The sequence below is a fragment of the Pongo abelii genome, chromosome 4, assembly GCF_028885655.2.
Source record: "Pongo abelii isolate AG06213 chromosome 4, NHGRI_mPonAbe1-v2.0_pri, whole genome shotgun sequence".
Lineage (NCBI taxonomy): Eukaryota > Metazoa > Chordata > Mammalia > Primates > Hominidae > Pongo > Pongo abelii.
The window spans coordinates 137,804,724-137,824,820 of NC_071989.2; the positions used below are offsets into that span (position 1 = coordinate 137,804,724).

A 20,097-nucleotide genomic window follows, 5' to 3' on the forward strand; every position below is an offset into this window, starting at 1 on the left:
ATTTTCATTTCATGCTAATGGTTACCTTCCCATCTCTAGTCAACAAATAAAGGGAGTATTGTTCAAACTTTTTTTCTTTGCCAATGGAGCCCTTTTTGTCTGAGAATAATTCTGATAACCATTTTTACTCACCCTTCTGTCTCTCTCTGTCTCTGTTTCTCTCTCTGTCTCTTACACACACACATACACATTTTGAATACCTAAAATAATCATAGAACTGTAAACAAAAAAGGCCTATATCAGTCTCATGTGAGTCAGCCTCTTACCTCTGGGAAAACAGTGACATGGATATGGATGGCACTGTCTTTGGTTTCAGTCATTCAATTATCCAATAAACATTTATTGATTATTTGGCAAATGAGGGCATTCCTTCTAAGACTTGACACTGCAAATAGTGTTGGAATTAAGCATCTTGCTAACTGGGAGAAAGGTATCACATTGTATAATGCAAGAAGCTTAAGATTTGCGTCAGACACAGTGATTTTAAGTCTTCAGGTAATGATCATTATAGTGATGATCATTGGTACTCAGTGGGATGCTGCTCAAAGGAATGCAATGGAGAAGTCCAAGCAGGGAGCTCTTGGCCCTGGATCAGTATTTCTTAATCTTGGAAATGGAGTCTCAACAGTTCTGTGTAAATTATGAGTAAACTTTCAGTAGCAATGAAATTCCTGTATATAAGATCTAAGTGGTATGTGGAAAGGCCTAAAATATGGCCTTATGTTTTCATAAAGCCAGAGAACTTTATTATAACATACTTTACTGCTTTGAGAATAACATACTTTATTGTTCTGAAGGTTGGGGATTCTCATTTTTAGATTTTAATCTTGGCCTCTTTTACTATTGAGAGGATCTTAAATACCTATTTAGGCAGAACAAATTCCTATATTGAGTTTTATATGTAACCCAAACAAACCTGAGACAGCCATGTGCTACACTCAGAAATAAAACACAAGTCCCAGAAATAAAACACATGCCTCCTCCTGTCCCAATAAGAATAGAAATAAATTTCATACGCCTTAAATATATATGCATAACACATAATAAAACTTTGTAATAATCTCTTTTATTTATCACTTTTTCCAAAGCCCTTTTACCACTGCATAGAGGTTGCCCCTGCAACATTTTGTATTACTTTCTCAAAAATTTCAATAAAACTTTCAAAACTCAGTTTTCACAGACTATTTTCTTTCTTGTTCTTTTTCCTTCCTTCCCAGATTTTTTATTTTCATTTAAAAAAATTGCTCTTCATACTAATAGGATTTGAAAGACCAGCTTTCATTCTATTCACCAATTATTTGGCCCAGGTGCTGAGCAGGGGGGATTTAACATGTCCATTAGAAGGCAAAAGAGAGCGAAGCCTATACATATTTCTATCTTTTAATTTTGTGTGTCATATATTATTACGCTGACACTTGTCAATACATTTTTCTTTCATAATAGTCTGGAAGGCACAAAACTAACAGTGATTATATCTAGGGAGTAGAATTTTGGGATGGTGAGGGGGTAGGACAAAGTCATATATTGAAATGACAATTATTAGGTTGGTGCAAATGTAATTGCAGTTTTTGGCATTTGGTGCGATTTGCACCAGCCTAATATAAATAGATGCTAAATCAGTGAAGACTGAATAGAAACACCACATGCTATAATGACATAGAGCAGCAACAAAACATAACTTGGTACTTCTGATGCTTGCAAAGAAGAAAGGTATGTGAAGAATAAGTAGGAGCTGTCATTGTTAATGTACAGGATGAGAGGGGACACATTTCCATTAGAGGAAATGGCATATATACACAGAGACAGGAAAAACTATAGTATGCTGTAAGAATTTAGAAAAATCCAAAAGGGAAGAGTAGAATGTGATGGGACTGAAAATACGAAAGGACTGGGATCACACAGGGCCTTTAGATTTTGTTAAGGAGTTTGAATTTTGTCCTGAGAGTATCTAGAGAACGATTGGAGGATTTTAATCAGAGGATATTATTTTCATTTTAAATGATCACTATGGCCACAGAGTAAAGATTGGAATGTGGTAGAGCATAGTGGAAGCAGGAGAAAGGCTAACAGAGTGTTGCAGTGGTACCACAGAAAGATGACTGCATCAGCTTAGTGCTGGAAGCACTAGAGAGAGGAGATAAATTTAGGAGCTAAAGAAAAGAAAAAGAGAACACATGGACACAGGGAGGGGAACAATTCACATCGGGCCATTGTGGGTTGGGGAGCAAGAGGAGAGCATTAGGACAAATAGCTAATGCATGCGGGGCTTAAACCCTAGGAGATGGGTTGATAGGTGCAGCAAACCACAATGGCACACGTAAACCTATGTAACAAACCTACACATTCCGCACATGAATCCCAGAACTTAAAAAAAAAAAAAAAAAAAAAAAAAAGCCATGACTTGGCTAGTTGGATGTGAGTGATAAAAAGATGCATGAGTTGGCCGGGTGCAGTGGCTCACGTCTGTAATCCCAGCACTTTGGGAGGCCAAGGCGGGTGGATCACCTGAGGTCAGGAGTTCAAGACAAGCTTGGCCAAGATGGCGAAACCCCGTCTTTACTAAAAATACAAAAATTAGCCTGGTGTGGTGGCGGGCGCCTGCAATCCCAGCTACGCGGGAGGCTGAGGCAGAGAATTGCTTGAACCCAGGAGGTGGAGGTTGCAGTGAGCCAAGATTGCGCCACTGCACTCCAGCCTAGACAACAGAGTAAGACTCCGTCTGAAAAAAAAAAAAGCATGAGTTAAGGATGACTTCTTAGGTTCATGGTTCGAGCATTTGGGTGGATGATGGTGACTCTCACTTACCTGTGGAATCTTGAGGAAGGTCCCTAGTCCCTAAACATTTAGTTACTAATGGCTAAAAATGAAACACTGAGAGTGTCACATATTTTGCTTAAGTCTTTCTGTAAATAGATTCATCGAGATATAATTTATATACAAAACATTTAACCATTGTTAAGTGTACAAGTTGAATGATTTGTGAAAAATATATACAGTTGTGTAAGAGTAACTTAATTGTGATAAAGAAGATTTTTATCACCTAAAATAGTTCCCTCATAGCCCTTTTCCCTCTTTGCCCGCAAGACCATCCCTAGCTCCTGAGACTGAACTGCTTTAATTACTTCAGTATTATCTTATCTCCACTTTCATATAAAGGGAAGCTTCTTTCACTTAGAATAATGCTTTTGCAATTCATCCATTTTTGCGTGCATCAGTGGTTCTTTTCTTTTCATTGCTGACTTATGTTCTGCAATCTACTACAATTTGTTTATCTATTCATCAGTTGATTGACATATAGGTTTTTAGTTTGGGGCCATTATAAATAAAGCTGACATAAAATTCACATGAAAGTCTTGTGTATACCTACATTAATTTTTCTTGGGTAAATATCTAGGAATTGTGTTGGTGAGTTGTTGGGTAAATGTATATTTAAGAATCATAAGAATCTGTCAAACTGTTTTTCCAAAGTGTCTATGCTATTATGCTTTCACATGAACAATGCATGAGAGTTTCAGGTGTTCCACATCCTTGCAAACATTTGGTAATGTAGATAATTTTTATTCACTCTAATAGGTGTGTAGTGTTGTCTCCTTGTGGGTTCAATTCACATTTAATGTGCATTGTCCTAGTTACTAGTAATGTTGTCTACCTATATACAAAAATATGAACCTTGATGCTTATCCTACCTCATTTATCAAAATTAGGTCAAAATGGATAATAGTCCTAAAATTAAGAGTAAAAATTTTAGACCTAGAAAAAAAGTAGGAGAAAAGGATTTGATCTTGGCTTAGGAAACACTTCTTAGAAAACCAAAGAGACATTCTATACAGGACAAATTAACAAATTGGACTTCATCAAAATTAAAAACTTTTGCTCTTTAAGATATCATTTAGTAAATAAAGGGCAAGCTACAAACTAGGATAAAAATATTTACAAACTATGTATCTGTTAAAGAATTTTATTGAGAATATCTACATACAGTCATGTGACACTTATTGATGAAAAATTACATTTTTATTTATTTATTTTTTGAAATGGAGTTTCGCTCTTGTTGTCGAGGCTGGAGTGCAATGGCGTGGTCGGCTCACTGAAAGCTCTGCCTCCCGGGTTCAAGCGATTCTCCTGCCTCAGCCTCCCAAGTAGCTGGGACTACAGGCACCCGCTACCATGCCTGGCTAATTTTTTATATTTTTAGTAGAGACGTGGTTTCACCATGTTGGCCAGGCTGGTCTCGAACTCCTGACCTCGGGTGATCCACCCATCTTGGCCTCTCAAATTGCTGGGATTACAGGGGTGAGTCATGGCACCCAGCAGAGGATACATTTTGAGAAATGCATCATTAGGTAATTTCATTGCTGTTTAAACATCATAGAGTGTTCTTATACAAACCTACATGATGCATTCTATGACACACTTAGGCTGTATGGTATAGCCTGTATCTCCTTGGCTATAAACCGGTACAGCATATTACTATACTAAGCGCTGTAGGCAATTGTAAAATAATCCTAAGTATTTGTTTATCTAAACATACCTACACAGAAAGGTGAATTAAAAATATGATATAATATTATGGGACACTGTCATATATGTGTTCTGCTGTTGACTAAAATGTCCTTATATGAGGTACATGACTGTATATGTCTTCTTGTTTGCATAGGTTTTGATGAGAAGTTTGCTGTCATTCTTAACTTTGTTTCTATAGATAATGTGCCTTTTTCCTCTGGTGGCTTTTCAGATTTTCTATTTCCTTTCTGTTTTTAGCAATTTGCTTAAGATATGCCTTGGCATAGTTTTATTAAGTATGCTATGCTTGCATAATACATTATAGTTTTCATCAAATTTGGAAAATTTTCAGCCGTTAATTTTTCAAATAGTTTCTCTTCCCATTTCCATTTCTCCTCTTGTTCTAAAACTCCAATTACTCATATATTAGATATCTTGTTATTATCCCACTGTTCACCAACACTCAAGTCAATTCTTATCTTTTTCTTTCTGGGCTTCACTTTGGATAGTTAGTTTCTTTTGCTATGTCTTCAAGTTCACAGATACTTTTTTTGGCAGTATCTAATCTGCTGTCAATACCACCCAGTATATTTTTCATTTAAAATATTGTATTTTCCATCTCTACAATTTCAAATTGGGTCTTTTTATGTCGCTCTTGATCAGGTTCACGCTTTCCTCTATCTTCATATACATTTACAACATATCTGTAATAGCTGTTTAATGTTTTTTTTTTTTGGCTTATTTTATTACTTTTGTCATGTCTGGATCTGTTTTTACTAAGTGACTTTTCTCCTTGTTATGAGTCATTTTTTTCCCATGCTTGGAATTTATAATTGGATGCCAGACAATGAACACTTTACACTGTTGTTGTTGTTGTTTCAAAATATTACTATCCTAGCCAAGTGTGGTGTCACATGCCTGTACCCTAGCCCTTTGGGAGGCTGAGGCAGGTGGATTGCTTGAGTCCAGGAGTTTGAGACCGACCTGGGCAACACGGAAAAACTCCATCTCTGCCAAAAATACAAAAATTAATCAGGCATGGTGGTGTACACCTGTAGTCCCAGCTACTCAGGATACTGAGGTGAGGGGACTGCTTAAGCCCAGGAGGTCAAGATTGCAGGGAGCCATGATTGAGCCACTGCACTCCAGCCTGGGCGACAAAATGAGACCCTGTCTAAATGAAAAAGTATATATATATATATAGTTCATTTAAATAAAACAGACCTTGTTCTAGCAGGAAATTAAATTACTAGGAAACAGATGAACCATTTTGGAACTATCTTTTAAGCCTTGTTGAGATAGGCCCACAAGAAACCTTAATTACAAGGCTAATTTAATTTTATTACTAAGCAGATGCTTTTCTAAGAACATTATCTAATACCTCTTGTATTGTGATGACCTTCCACTCTAGCCAGTTGGAACTCATCACATTAGGAGTATTCTTTGGCCTTTAATGCTTTATGCCTCCCTGTCCCACCACTTACCCTATGCTGCAGGTGGTTTCTTCACATGCACGTAGAAATCAGAACATAGACAATTAATTCAAAGTTCTTCCAGAAAACATCCAGAATTCTCCCTTTCTCTCTTTGTCATAGCCAATATTAGAGACATCTCAATTGGTTCAATTTACATTATCCTGACCAAACAAATTAAAATTGATCAAACTTTCCACCTGATGGCTGCCAAAACCATTGCACCCAGCTCAACTACAAACAATAGCAGGGCTTTCAATGGAAATTTTAAATCAGTGGTACCAAAACACTGAAGCATTTCTTTGATGAATTGTAAAAGGAAATGGAATGTGGCTTCCCCAGTAAAATCCTGAAGACAAAGCACAATCAAAGCAATGGCTACCAAGAAGGGGAAGCAGTCCATTCAAAGCAAAAGCAGACCAGTTAAGAGCAAAGGTCACGGCAACAGTTTTTAAGATGCTCGAGGAATTTTGCTTGTTGACTTTCTGGAGGGCCAAAGAATAATAACATCTGCTTATTATAAGGGTACTTTGAGAAAGCTAGCTAAAGCTTTAGCAGACAATCTCTGGGAAAGCTTCACCAGAGTCCTTCTCCAAATGACAATGCTCCTGCTCAGTCCTCTCATCAAACAAGGGCAATTTTGTGAGAGTTTTGATGAGAAATCATTAGGCATCCACCTTACAAGTCCTGATTTGGCTTCTTCTGACTTTATTTTCTAATCTTAATCTTTAAAAGGCATTCATTTTCCTTCAGTTAATAATGTAAAAAAGACTGCATTGACATGGGTAAATACCCCACAAATTTCAGTTCTTCAGGGATGGGGTAAGAGGCTAGTATCATGGCTTACAAAAGTGTCTTGAACTTGATGGAGCTTATGTTGAGAAATAAAGTTTATATTTTTTTATTTTTGCCTTTTACTTCCATTTTCCACATACTTTTTGAAGTTCTCTAGTAATTCATGGTCAAGGCAGACAATGATGGTTTTAAAAATATGTCCACAAATTATTTGATATTTCCCCATTTGAATGTGGGCTGGACTTAGTGACTTGTTTTTTATGATGAGAATATGATAGAAGTGGTGGTATGTCACTTTCAAGATTAGGTTTAAAAAGATCATGGCTATATTTTGGGTGCTCTCTCTCTCAGATCACTTGTTCTGGGGGAATGCATGTAATGAGCAGCCCTATGGGAAAACCTGTGTAGCAAGATGCTGAACTTCCTGTCAATAACCAAGTGAGTCTGAAAGCAGAACCTCTTCTTCCAGTTAAGTCTGCTGAAACTATAGCTCTGGCCAAGAGTTTGACTGCAAACTTGAGAGACAGCCTTAATCAGAAATACCTGGGCTTATCCAGTCTCAGATTGCTGACTCTCAGAAACTATGTCAGATGATAAATGTTTGTTGTTTTAAACTGCTAAGGTTGTTATGTAGCAATAGATAACTGATTCACTCTCTGTGTAGTTCCCTCCTTTCTCATGCTCTGCCCTATAAATTCTAGCCTCCTTCTCTGCCTCCTCAACTCAGCTTGTCTTCAGGGATCTGTTTGGCTTTCTTCTCTCTGTGTTAAGGCCTGAAACCGCCACCAGGTTGTAAGCTGGGGAAATTGTAGTGATCAATTCATTTACTTCTCTTCTCTCCTAAGTCATAACCCTAGGCTGCCTGTTGTCCAGTGTCTAAAAACTTTTATTATGTTTTCTAATTGCCTAAGGTGAGAGTTAACTATGGTCCCTGTAATTCCATTATGGCCAGAACTAGCTTAGGACTTGATGTCAGTTTAGATGTGAGTTCTACTGGGAGTTGGTATCTTCATGGAACTCAGTGAAAGGGTTCTTTGTATTTTCTCAAGATTTTAAGAATTTGGTGGGGGGAGGGTGGGTGGATTTAAGATTAGCTTAGGTTAATTTTAACCTAGGGTAAGATTAGGTTGTGAGGGGCTTAGTACCAGTGAGTGAAGAGAATAAGGGAGATTTGACAGCATCAAGGCCAACTTTCTATATGGAGAAGCCTGGGTTATAAATGGCAATATGAGCACCAAAACAGTTGTTTCCACTTACTCTGATGCTTCGTCATTTACCTCTTCTCCTTCTGTCCTTATTCTGAGAACACAAAAGCAGTGCTCTATTGGTGCTAGCTACCATCTGGTGACATATGTAGTGATCTGTCTTACCAACATATTTTTCCCAGCTGCTCTTTTCTTTCCTCTAAGGTTAGTAATGCACACACATGCCTCAGTCCTGCCTTTTCTTCTCTATTTCACCACACACAGTTTACTCAATTCCAAATTAGGCTAGTTCTTTCTTTCATATACATAGGTACTCGAATTCACTTTAACGGATGCTCTTATTGCACATCTAAGTCTCTCCTAGAGCACAAAAATTCCCCACACATTTCTCTCTTAGGCCTGTTCCTTCTGTAAACCAGATAAGTCATGTTGATAGTTGCTAATCACCAGCAGAATTAGTGTTGCAACTCCTGATCAAGGAATTCGAATTGGAACAAAATACCATAGAGAAATCAATTTCTATCACTTTCTAAAGCATCTTGGAGAGAATTTCCTGATAATTTCTGAACCTATTCAGTGTAAATCCTTGAATTAGTCAGGGTGATGTATAAAAGAAATCATTCCTACCTTTCAAAAACATTGATAGTCTAGTAGGAGAAATAAGTACATAAGTCATTAAAACCCAAATGACTTATAAATGTCTCTAAAATATGTAAATAAATTGTAACAGTATTTCAAAAGGGAAAAAAAGAGAAGAGTTATCTGGGAATTAGACAAATCTTTCCATAACAATTAATATTAACCTTTACCATGAAGGATTGGTAAAGATTATATATTAGTAGGAAAAAAAGGCAGCAATGCAAACTTACATTGGTAAGCTGTGCTTCTGAGTATATTTAACTTAGTTATACAACTCATTTGGTTTTAAAAAATCATGAATGTACTCTAATAAATATATACAATTTAATATGCATTATTCCTTCAGTTCTGCTTTTTGTTGTTATTAAAATATGTGTGAGAAACGTGTTAAGACTCATCTCCTACTGGAGGTGTTTCATTGAAATTAGCTTTCAATCTAAATAGCTTGCTATACTCAAAAAATAAACTGCCTCTGATTTTTTGCCTAGCTTTAAATCTGTAAAATTGAGTCTCGTGAAAAAAAGCATTTAGGTTTCTAAGTAACCCAGATATTTCTTGAGCATCTGGAAACCCACACCTTAGTTACTCCAGCATTAGAGATTTTATAAGACAGCGTTTAGAGGCAGATCACTCTTGACAAACTCACCTAGAGTGTTTTTGCCTTTGTTTCTAAACTCTGGACAACTCAAAGAAAGTATTATAGGACCCAGCTAATTCAAACAATGGCTTTCCTTTGAAATAAGATCGTCTGCTTCCCTTAAAGGCATAGTAGTCACCTTTGACACAAGGAACAGAAGGTAAAATAACAAAGGAAGTGGTGAACCAACCTCAGTGCTGGAATTTAAAAAAAAAAAAACAAAACTGATTTGCATTAATTCTCATTTCTAGGTGTCTGGCCTAGTCCAGAGGATGCAAATGGCAGTTCAGATCAATCATCCTTAAATCGGATGTGAACGCTTTGATGTGGCTGAGGGAGAGGTGTGGAAAGGGGAGTAGGTACCATGAAGAGAATTGCAACAAAGGAAAAAAAAATATGTGGGGTTGAATTGCCCCCAAAGAGGACAGAAACAGCAAAAATATATTTTTTTATGTACAAGTAAAAAGTATAGAAGGCAAAATAATCTCACCTGGTCTGAGATCTTTAGAATATAATGTTTAATGTTGATTCCCTTACTCTTACTCCTTTTAGGACTCTGTGTCTGTGTGTGTTTGTGTGTGTGATGGGGTGGGGTAGGGGAAGGAGAGAAACTGATAGTACTGATGAATGGGGAGCTAGAAAGATAAGGAAGGAAAAGAGGCTCTGAAACGTAAGGGTGCCTACTGTCCTGGGAAACTTTAAAGCACATTCCATGACGAATTACATTATCTCCGGGCTTAGAAAATTCCGACAAAGATGGGAAGACAAATCAAAGGCCTTTGGTAAACGAGGCCTCAGCTTTGTGGTCAAGTCTGCACTAATTTTTGCCTTGTGTGATGTGCGAATTTGACAAAAAGAGGCGCTGGATTGAGGAGTGGGATGGGAAGGGGGAGGCACCTCTACCTGCACACGGGGGCAGGGGATGGATGCAAATCAGGCCTTCCCGAGTGGCCAATCAATAGTCAGGTGAGGGATTTTGGGTCCCCACCCCATCCCAACCGGCGTTTGAGCACGTGCACGGTGTTCTGGGACCTTTGTCCCGCAAAGTCACGCTTGGCGGGCACCCCTTGGTCCCTTTTTCTGGTCAGATGTGCTTGATTCTTTTCTGCTCTACAACCCACCTCTCTAGTCGTGTCGTCCCATCTCCCTACTCATTCCCTCCCGCGCCGCTGCGGGTGAAAGCCTTCAGCGTTGCGTCCCAAGGAGCGTGAGGAGTGTGCGGAGCTTGGCACACCAAGTTGCTGAGACTGTGACACCAGCCTCCGCCCGTTCCGCGCGGGTGCAGGCGGCGAGCCTCGGCTCGGACACCACAGCTCTCCTGCCCGCGCCGGGCAGTCCTCTGCCTGTCCAGAGGCAGCACTCCCGGCTCTCGGCTGGCTGTGGGTCTGTCTTGTGGGGCTCCAGCACTAGCCTGCTCGGCCTCGGAAACTCCTGCAACGTCCAGAACACAGAAAATAGACTCATCACCTAATTCGCCAGGGAGCTCGAGCGCTGCGGGGCCGCAGGGCTGCCTCCCCCGCTCCTCCCCCAACCCGACCCCACCCCACCCCCGCCAGGGCTTCGGCGGCCTCCCGGAGTCACACAGCCTACCCCTCCACCCCAAAACCCCCTCCCCCGGCAGACAAAGGGCCTGGGCAAATTCGCCGCCCGGCCTCCTAGCGCTCCGGGGAGGCCGCTGCGCCGGGAGTGGATCGCGCTGGAGGCGTGCGCCGGGCGAGAAGCCGCGGCCGCGGGAGCGCAGTATGGGGAAGAACCGCGAGATGCGCCTGACTCACATCTGCTGCTGCTGCCTCCTTTACCAGCTGGGGTTCCTGTCGAATGGGATCGTTTCAGGTAAGTTCTTCCGTGACTTTCTCGCTTCCTTTCCAGCCATCCCAGCGGAGACCGCGAACGTACGGGTCGGCAGGGCTGGTGCAACCGGTGCGTGGAGAGCAGGGCTCAGTGGGTAGCAATAAAAATGAGCTTGAGGTGCAGGTTAAGGGGTCAAGTTCGGAAATGAAGCACACTTCTGCCGGCCTCGTTTTAACCGTATGTGGAATAGTTTCCTTCTAATTAGAGCAATAATATTTGCAAAGGTACGTTTACAGCACCTGGAGGAAAATTAGAACGTACCTAAGTTGATAGCAACGCTCTGCTCTAGCGTACACTTCAGAAATCGTTTACTCGTGCTGGAGTCTTTGCATCGGTTTTCTTTTCAACAATGAAGTGCGGTCACCAAACTTTGATTCCCCCTCCCCCGCCCCTAATATAATCGTACTTTTACTCTGAAAATGCTGAGGTCTGTAATCTGATCGCAAGGCTTCTGGGGTTGCAAAGAGTTTCAGGGTCTAGACGGGTGGTCTCCATTGCATTCAACGCGAGCGCCCTGTATCTATGGACTGTGAGCTTGGAAATGTTTGTGCTACTGGAACCGCGGCACTTTAAGCCCCGCACTTCTGTCTGCCCCGCCCGCAGAGCTGCAGTTCGCCCCCGACCGCGAGGAGTGGGAAGTCGTGTTTCCTGCGCTCTGGCGCCGGGAGCCGGTGGACACGGCTGGCGGCAGCGGGGGCAGCGCGGACCCGGGCTGGGTGCGCGGCGTTGGGGGCGGTGGAGGCGCCCGGGCGCAGGCTGCCGGCAGCTCACGCGAGGTGCGCTCTGTGGCTCCGGTGCCTTTGGAGGAGCCCGTGGAGGGCCGATCAGAGTCCCGGCTCCGGCCCCCGCCGCCGTCGGAGGGTGAGGAGGACGAGGAGCTCGAGTCTCAGGAGCTGCCGCGGGGATCCAGCGGGGCTGCCGCCTTGTCCCCGGGCGCCCCGGCCTCGTGGCAGCCGCCGCCTCCCCCGCAGCCGCCCCCGTCCCCGCCCCCGGCCCAGCATGCCGAGCCGGATGGCGACGAAGTGTTGCTGCGGATCCCGGCCTTCTCTCGGGACCTGTACCTGCTGCTCCGGAGAGACGGCCGCTTCCTGGCGCCGCGCTTCGCAGTGGAACAGCGGCCAAATCCCGGCCCCGGCCCCACGGGGGCAGCATCCGCCCCGCAACCTCCCGCGCCACCAGACGCAGGCTGCTTCTACACCGGAGCTGTGCTGCGGCACCCTGGCTCGCTGGCTTCTTTCAGCACCTGTGGAGGTGGCCTGGTAAGCGCCTTCTTTCCCTAGCTCTCCATTTTCCCCTGCTGCTCCTCTCCTTGCCCATAGATCAGGATGATTTGCATGCACCTTCTCCCCTTTCAGCGTGCTCCCTTTGAGCTTCGCCCTAGACTGCACCCCCAGGTATCTACATCGTTTGCCTCCCATGGAACATCTCCAGGGCAGTTGTGTAAATCGGAAGTTTAATTGGATGGATAAATGGGCTTCTCCTTCCAGATGGTTATGTGTCTTTCAAAACTGCGTGAAACTCTGCCTTTTCGTAACTTCTTCCCAATGGCTCAACTTCTTTCTGTTCTCCAGAGTTTTCTAAACTAAGCGCTCCACGTGATGTCTTTTAGGAACTCGAAAGACAACCAGTCGGCTCACTGATGAATCTCCTTCGTGTTTGCGCCGCACTCTCAGATCCTCATCCCTTATCTTAGAGCTTTTTCATTAACCTACTTCAAAGTTGTAAGAACAATTCTATAGGGGATTACTCTGACAGTTGTCTAGAATTTAAACACATCCAGAGCCATACTGGACACCTGTTCACTGTTCTTGTGCAAGATAGGAGTTGGGAGGGACTCAACTGAGAGATTGGAGGTTGAGTAATGGGTGACATTAGAATCCAATCTGTGTTCAAAGGGTTATGGTTCTGTGATTTACATTTCATTTGACAGTAGTTCCTTTTCTTCTTTCCACTCTTTGGAGGAAAGGAGCAAGGTGGAGAGCCTTGTTAAAAGGCCTGTTGGGATGGAAAGTAAAAGCCATTTGCTCTGTCAATGTAGAACATCATTTGATTTTTCTCCCTCTGTCATGATTCAGGGGTTGGGACAAGCTTCTATAAGTTGACCTTTGTGTGTGTGTGTGGGGGGGGGGGGCGGAGGTCAAATATGCATAACATAAAATTTACTATTTTAACTGTTTTTAGATGTACAGGTACGTGGGGTTAAGTACATTCACGTTGTTGTGCAACACCACCATGTCCTTTATGGTTGTTGCCACCACCATAGGCTTTACTATTAATTGGTTTAAGACAAAACTCATAAAATATCAAAAATGCACTTGTGATTTGTGGCTTCATTTTGCTGTTCATAGTGAGCCACTGAGAAATCCACAAGAACTTGCATGGAAGCAAACTGCTCATTTGGAGAAAATCCAACAGCAGTGGATAGCAGAAAATATCAGCACAATCAAAGCCACCCAAAACTACCACCTCCCCTGACCCAAGATCCCATAGTCAAATGATGTAAACTGTTGGACAGTGCTCATAATGATGAATATTCAAATACGGGCATTTTTAGGCATAAGTGAAAAAAATTGGCATGGAAAAATTACATGAAAAGCTCTTATTAAAAGGTTTTATGTGGAACTGATGTTTGAACTTTTCACTGGGGAAAACATTTTGTGGAGATTTCATTGTCCACTAGCTTTTGGCTGGGGATTAAATAATCACATATAGAAAGTTCCTGGTGTGGTAGTAGCAGTGGGGGATAAAGAATTTCACTGTGTTGAAATGTGCACTTTTGGTCAGATTTTCCAAATGACCTATTCCTTCTCTCCATACTTAAGGAAGCAAATTTAGAATTATAAGTAGGTTTTTCATATGTAACAAACCTGCACGTTGTGCACGTGTACCCTAGAACTTAAAGTATATATAAAAAAAGAATTATAAGTAGATTTTTCATAGACTGAATAGGAGTTTGACATACATTCCTGTTTATCATGTTGGACTTTTACTCACTTTTCCTATTAGCTACATATGTATATGTTCTAAACTGGGAAGTCTTTGTTATTGAGGAAAACTGCCATTGCCAGCAATACAGTGTTAGGAGTTAGATTTTCAGTAAAAAAGTTAAGCAAATAGCCAAGAAGGGTGGGTTTGTTACTCTAGACTCTAACATGCCAGCCCTTTTCCCTTATGAGCTGGTGGATAAGGAAAGAGTGAGTTGTTATCTGTACTCTGGAAGAGGTTTGTTCCCTGATGATTGACAAGCTCCTTATTTCTTTAGGCTTCAGTTTCCATAAGTAAAATTAGAGAATTAGATGATTTAATTTTAAAAATTGAATGATGGGATTAAAATTCTATTGGATATTTAATGTATTCTAGGTCCCTTGTTTAGGGGATAGAATGTTCTGCCTTTTATGGGCTCACAAATTAAGAGAAAGATATTATGTATAAGTGGAAATGACACAAGTAGTCACAAGACAGTGACAGACCAGCATGATGAATCAAATGTTATGCTAAGGTAAAAATCCCTTGGGAGAGGTGGGGAATGCCTCCCAAAGCAGAAGAAGTTTAACTGGATTTTAAACCATGGAGAATATTTCCCCAGGCAGAAAAAAAAGCTGGAGTGTTGTAGGTAGAGGGAGGAGACTGAGCGCAGGCATGAAAATGCAGAACCTGTCAAGGGAATGATAAAGAATATCTCCTATGACTAGGCCAGAAGATGCAATAGAGAGAAATGATCTTAAAATGTCTAGAGATCAAACTTCAAAAGCCTTGTCTGCAAGAATATGGGCTTTTTCTAACTGAATATTCATAGAACTTCTTACCTCTTCCTTTATATCTCAAGAATTCTGTGATCCTGTAATTCTAATGTGAAGAATTATGATACCTTTATATAGAGATGGTGAATCATTTATAAATGCAACGGCCATGAGTTTGCAACAATTATTTTCTTCTCAGGGAAAGCTTTCTTATATATATTGTCATTTGCAGAGAAGAGGGTAGTTCACTAACTGTACCTTCCGTTACCCTCTCTTGATAGTAAGCTTTGCCTACCAGTACCTGAACTTTTCAATATCTTTTGGATTATTAAATATTTAAAAGGATCTAAAAGTCTGTACCAAAGGAAATAGAATATCAGCTATCCAGTGAAGTGAACGTTTATAAGATTGACCAATTTACTCTCCAGGTACTACTCTAACTTGTGTTATCAAAGGATAAGTGCCAGAAGGAGATTTTGGATACAGGGGCAAGGGCTGCCTCGTCAAAGTTTTTAGTCTTTCTGGATCTCATATCTGTATCTCTCTATATATAAAATGTACAAATTATACTTATATATCTAGCAATTGATCTGTGAAGTGTTATTATTTCTGTTTGTCCTGATTAGTGTATTATTGAATAACAATCTTATTTGAGCCATATATTAGATCTTATAAGCATGCAAATATACTACCACTAATCAATTAAACATTTATTGAACAACTCTTATGACTAAGGCCTTTTCCAGATATAGAGAATACAAAAAGAAGATGAAGCAGTCTCGATATATTTCACGGGGCTTTCAACCTAACTTGCCAGTTACCAGTGAAAACAGGGAAATACAATAGGTTGAGATACGTGAAAATACAGGTATACCATGAGTGCTGTGATGACACTGTCTTGTTCATCTCTTTTCATTTCCAACACTTTAGTTTTTAGTTGGCACTCAATAAAAATCACTGAATAATAAAATATAACACATGAAGTATTTTATGATACTTTAAAATCATCTTTAAAAATTAAAACACACAAAAGCAATAAATTAAATCCCATGAAACTGTGCAACAATTATCTTTGCTCCAAGTTAACACAATGTTTTTTGTTTTTGTTTTTGTTTTCTAAAAACATACTTATAAGCACTGGGCCAAAATAAGCTAGATTAGTATATACCTGGCCTATGTTTTTTTTTAATGGACTATTGACATGGCAGACTACTTAGATTATTTTTTCCAGATGATGAAGTGTGGATACTAAAACTAATGCCACCTTTTCCTACTTAAATTAAGAGTTTCATACAGTAGTCTTCTTGATTAGCTTTTGATACAGAATCTGGAGTCTTCTGTAAATTCAATTATTTTTTATCCTATTTGCATTAAAGTATTGTATTCTGTGGAAAGTTTTAAACAATTAAATATTTTTGTGACTCCCATTTAGACAAGGCAGTATATCAGTTAGCAGTGTGAAAGCTGCTGTCAGGGCAGGAATGGGTAAAGGGAAATAAACACATAATGAGGAGAACCAGTGGAATCAATCAACATCCAAATGAAAAAATTAAGATTACAGACTGACCTCATATGTCTACTTTCTTCATTCAAGCGAAATCTTAGGAATAATAGAAAAGATATTCTAAATAAATATAAAGCAATATTAGAAGAGAACGTCATCAGGACATCAGATATTTCAAATATCTCCTGAAAGATTGAAACAGTTTGGCTTGGATTAAGGGAAACATATAGTCATTAGAAAACATCTGTGACTTGCAGGAGCCATGCCAGAGGTGCCGCTGTACATGCAGGGAAAGGCAATGCAGTGAGCAGAAAGGTACCTCAAACAAGAGCAGGATTTGTTTTTTCTGTTATCCCATTCTGCCAAGCACCAGAAGCCACATATATGTCGCTAACACAGGAACAGAGAACAGAGGCAGAGCTTACCCAGGCATGTGGGTGACACCCAGGAAATAGTCTCTACTCTCAAAAGATGAGCTGTTGGCTTCTTGCACTGAGTCAAAGGTCCCGTCTGTCTCTAACTCAAGGAGAGCTGAGTAAACTGAACTAGTTACAACAGATAGGTGAGGAGGGAAAACAAGAAAAGATGAGCTGACACCAAATAATATTACATTTTGAAGAAACTAATATAAAAAGAGTCTCAAACTCTTGTTAATACAAGAAGCAAAAAATTAATAAATAGAATAACGGAAATCTAATGCCCAGAAGAATAAGAGCAGGTATATATTCATGGAAAAAATAAATTTAAAAAATAGGAACAAACTGCTATCCATAAAAACAAAAGGTTAGATACAATGGAACTGAAATTATATTTTTGTTAGAATAGAAACTCAATAGATGAGCTGATAGGTAAATTTGTGATATGGAAGATCAAACCCAGAAATTATCCCAGAACATAATACAATGGCCACACAAATATAAAATAATAATAATAAAATAGTTGTAAGCCATTGATTAATAGGTCTAGATCCAATATTTCTCTAATAGGAATGCATTTAAAAAATCAATATAAAGATTGAATTGTAAAAATACATGCCGTTATATGCTACCTATCAGTTACACTTTGGATGTGAGGCCAGATATTACTTCTTTGAGGGTAGAGGATAGATGAGATAAGTGGTGTTCTGGATGATCGTCGCTCAGCATACACCAAAAGCAATTTTCAACACAGGTTTCCATATTTGGAATTAAAAATAAAGACATGGAAAGCAGTTTATGTGTAGAATCCTTGATTTTAAAAATTGTCATTCTTTATAATTGTTTCATTTCAAAATTATAGCAAATTTTTAAACAACTTTCTTGTTTTTCGAAAGTTTTCACAGAAACAAAAACGTATTTTGCACTCAGATTTAATTATTTAATATTTAAATATTGATTAAATTATACAATTACAGAATGTTTTACCTACCTGTGTTCAGACAAATATGGCTGACTCTTGTCACAGGCTGACTGGTGGAAATGGTTGTGTGCTGTAAGACAAAGGAAGTGTCTGCTAACTATGAGCATTCAGCATGCTGTATGCTTCAGTGACATATTTTCCAGATGGTGTGTGGAGTATTAAGTCAGCAGTTCTAGTCGATTTGGTTGATATAACCAAGATTAGTTAGGGAGAGGTTAAGAGACCAGTGGTTCTAATTGAATTGGTTGATATAACCAAGGTTAGTTAGATAGAGGTTAAGAGACCCCTTTTTCAGCATCAGAAACAAATTTATCAGAGATAAGACACAAACCTTCAGATTGAAGGACCAACCACAAAACTCAGCATGGCATAAGAGGGACCCAAATCTAGATATACATTCATAGAATATTAGAAAATCAAAGAGAAAGAGAAAATCCTATGCATTTAATAGAAGAGAGATGATCTACAGTGGGATGTGTGTCAGATTGACTTCAGAGGATTGAATCAGTAATACTGGGTGCCAGAGGATCAGGTAACTTCAGAATTCTGAGGACGAGTCATTTAAAATCCTGGGTTATATGGTCACACAAAATACCATTCAAATCTGAGGCCAAAGTAAAATCATTTTCAAAACTATAAGGACTCAGATGTTACCACACAGAATCTCCAAAAAGGTGTGCAATGAAAAATCTTCCTCACATACCTATTCCCCGGTTAGTACTCAGTTTTCCATCCTAGAGGTAACCAGGGTTATCTGCTTATAGTGTCTGATCTGGAGGTAGTTCATGCATAGACAAATATATATACATGTATACACTTACAGCTTTTTAAAAACCCATACTGTTTACACACACACACACACACGTGGTACTATTTGAGTGTGTAAAGAGATTCTCCTTTTTTTTTAGTCCTCTTATATCTGATTGCAAGGATCTTTTGTAATCTACCTAATGAGTTTGGTGCTCCTGGATATTTGATTGAATACAATATTTTCCTATTAAGAAGAAGGCTAAATATATAGGATTCTGTAGAAATGCTGTTTTGCCTCTAATGTATATCTGTGTTAAAGGGCATGTGTATTGGTAATTTGGAGAGAGATTGCTTAATTGTACCCCATAGAGATGGTGCTACTTTACAGTCTCAGACCAGGAGAGTAGGAGAGTTTCTCTTTCCCATGTCCTGTTACCAGTATGGACGTTATTATTAAAATTTTTGACCTTTGTGAAATCTAATAGGTAAAAGATGTTATTATTATTATTATTTTTGAGACAGAGTCTCACTCTTTTGCCAGGCTGGAGTGCAGTGGTGCGATCTCGGCTCACTGCAGCCTCTGCCTCCCGGGTTCAAGCAATTCTTCTGCCTCAGCCTCCTGAGTAGCTGGGACTACAGGTGTGCACCACCACGCCCAGCTAATTTTTGTATTTTTAGTAGAGACAGGGTTTCACCGTGTTGGCCAGGATTGTCTCCATCTCTTGACCTCATGATCCGCCCACCTTGGCCTCCCAAAGTGCTGGGATTACAGGTGTGAGCCACCGCGCCTGGCCAAAGATTGATGTTATCTTAATATAGTTTTAATTTACATTTTTTGTTGTTATGGTGAGGTTGAGTGTCTTTATATTTTTTATTCTCATTTCCTTTCCTGTAGACTTCCCATTCATATCTTTTACTTACTTATTTATTTATTTGTTTATTTTTTTATGATGGATTCTTGCTCTGTCGCCCAGGCCAGAGTGCAGTGGGGGCAATCTTGGCTCACTGCAACCTCCGTCTCCTGGGTTCAAGCCATTCTCCTGCCTCAGCCTACCAAGTAGCTGGAATTACAGGTGCCTGCCACCATGCCCAGCTAATTTTTGTATTTTTGGTATTGATGGGGTTTTGCCATGTTGGCCAGGCTGGTCTCAAACTCCTGACCTCAGGTGATCTGCCCACCTCAGATCCCTAAAGTGCTGGGATTACAGGTGTGAGTCACCATGCCAGGCCATCTTTTACTTATTTTTCTATTATATATTTTTATTTCTAATTCCAAAGTTCTTTATATATTAGTATTTTAAAAAGACAAATGTTAATTACAAAATAATATATTCTAAGTATAGGACATTTAGAATATATATAAAATAAATAATCTGTAATTTTACCATCCAGAGATAAACAACTAACTTTTTAGCATTTATGCTGAAAAGGACATAAACATATAAAATATACCTCAATTTTCAGAAGATTTGTTGGTAAGCTAGAAAAAGCAAATTTTCTCAAACATCTTTTTTGGTTTATAAGATTGGCACAAATTATGCAGATTGAGACTATCCAGTGGACATAATTGGGGAACATTTAATCTTACATATTGTAGGAGAGT

General features: G+C 39.8%; 1 protein-coding gene across 3 annotated transcripts in view; it reads left to right on the top strand.

The window, feature by feature from the left end:
* Positions 1 to 10,252: 10,252 nt before the first annotated feature.
* The window catches only part of ADAMTS19 (ADAM metallopeptidase with thrombospondin type 1 motif 19), a 286,879-nt gene continuing 277,034 nt past the window's right edge, over positions 10,253 to 20,097 (top strand). The window contains exons 1-2 of one of the 3 annotated variants that reach the window (XM_054555896.2): positions 10,253 to 11,084; positions 11,706 to 12,361. In XM_054555896.2, coding sequence (XP_054411871.2) covers positions 10,994 to 11,084; positions 11,706 to 12,361 — 747 coding nt within the window. In that variant the 5' untranslated portion in view covers positions 10,253 to 10,993. The remainder of the gene's footprint in view (positions 11,085 to 11,705; positions 12,362 to 20,097) is intronic. The other 2 variants (XM_002815845.5, XM_054555897.2) reach the window with 2 other exon arrangements.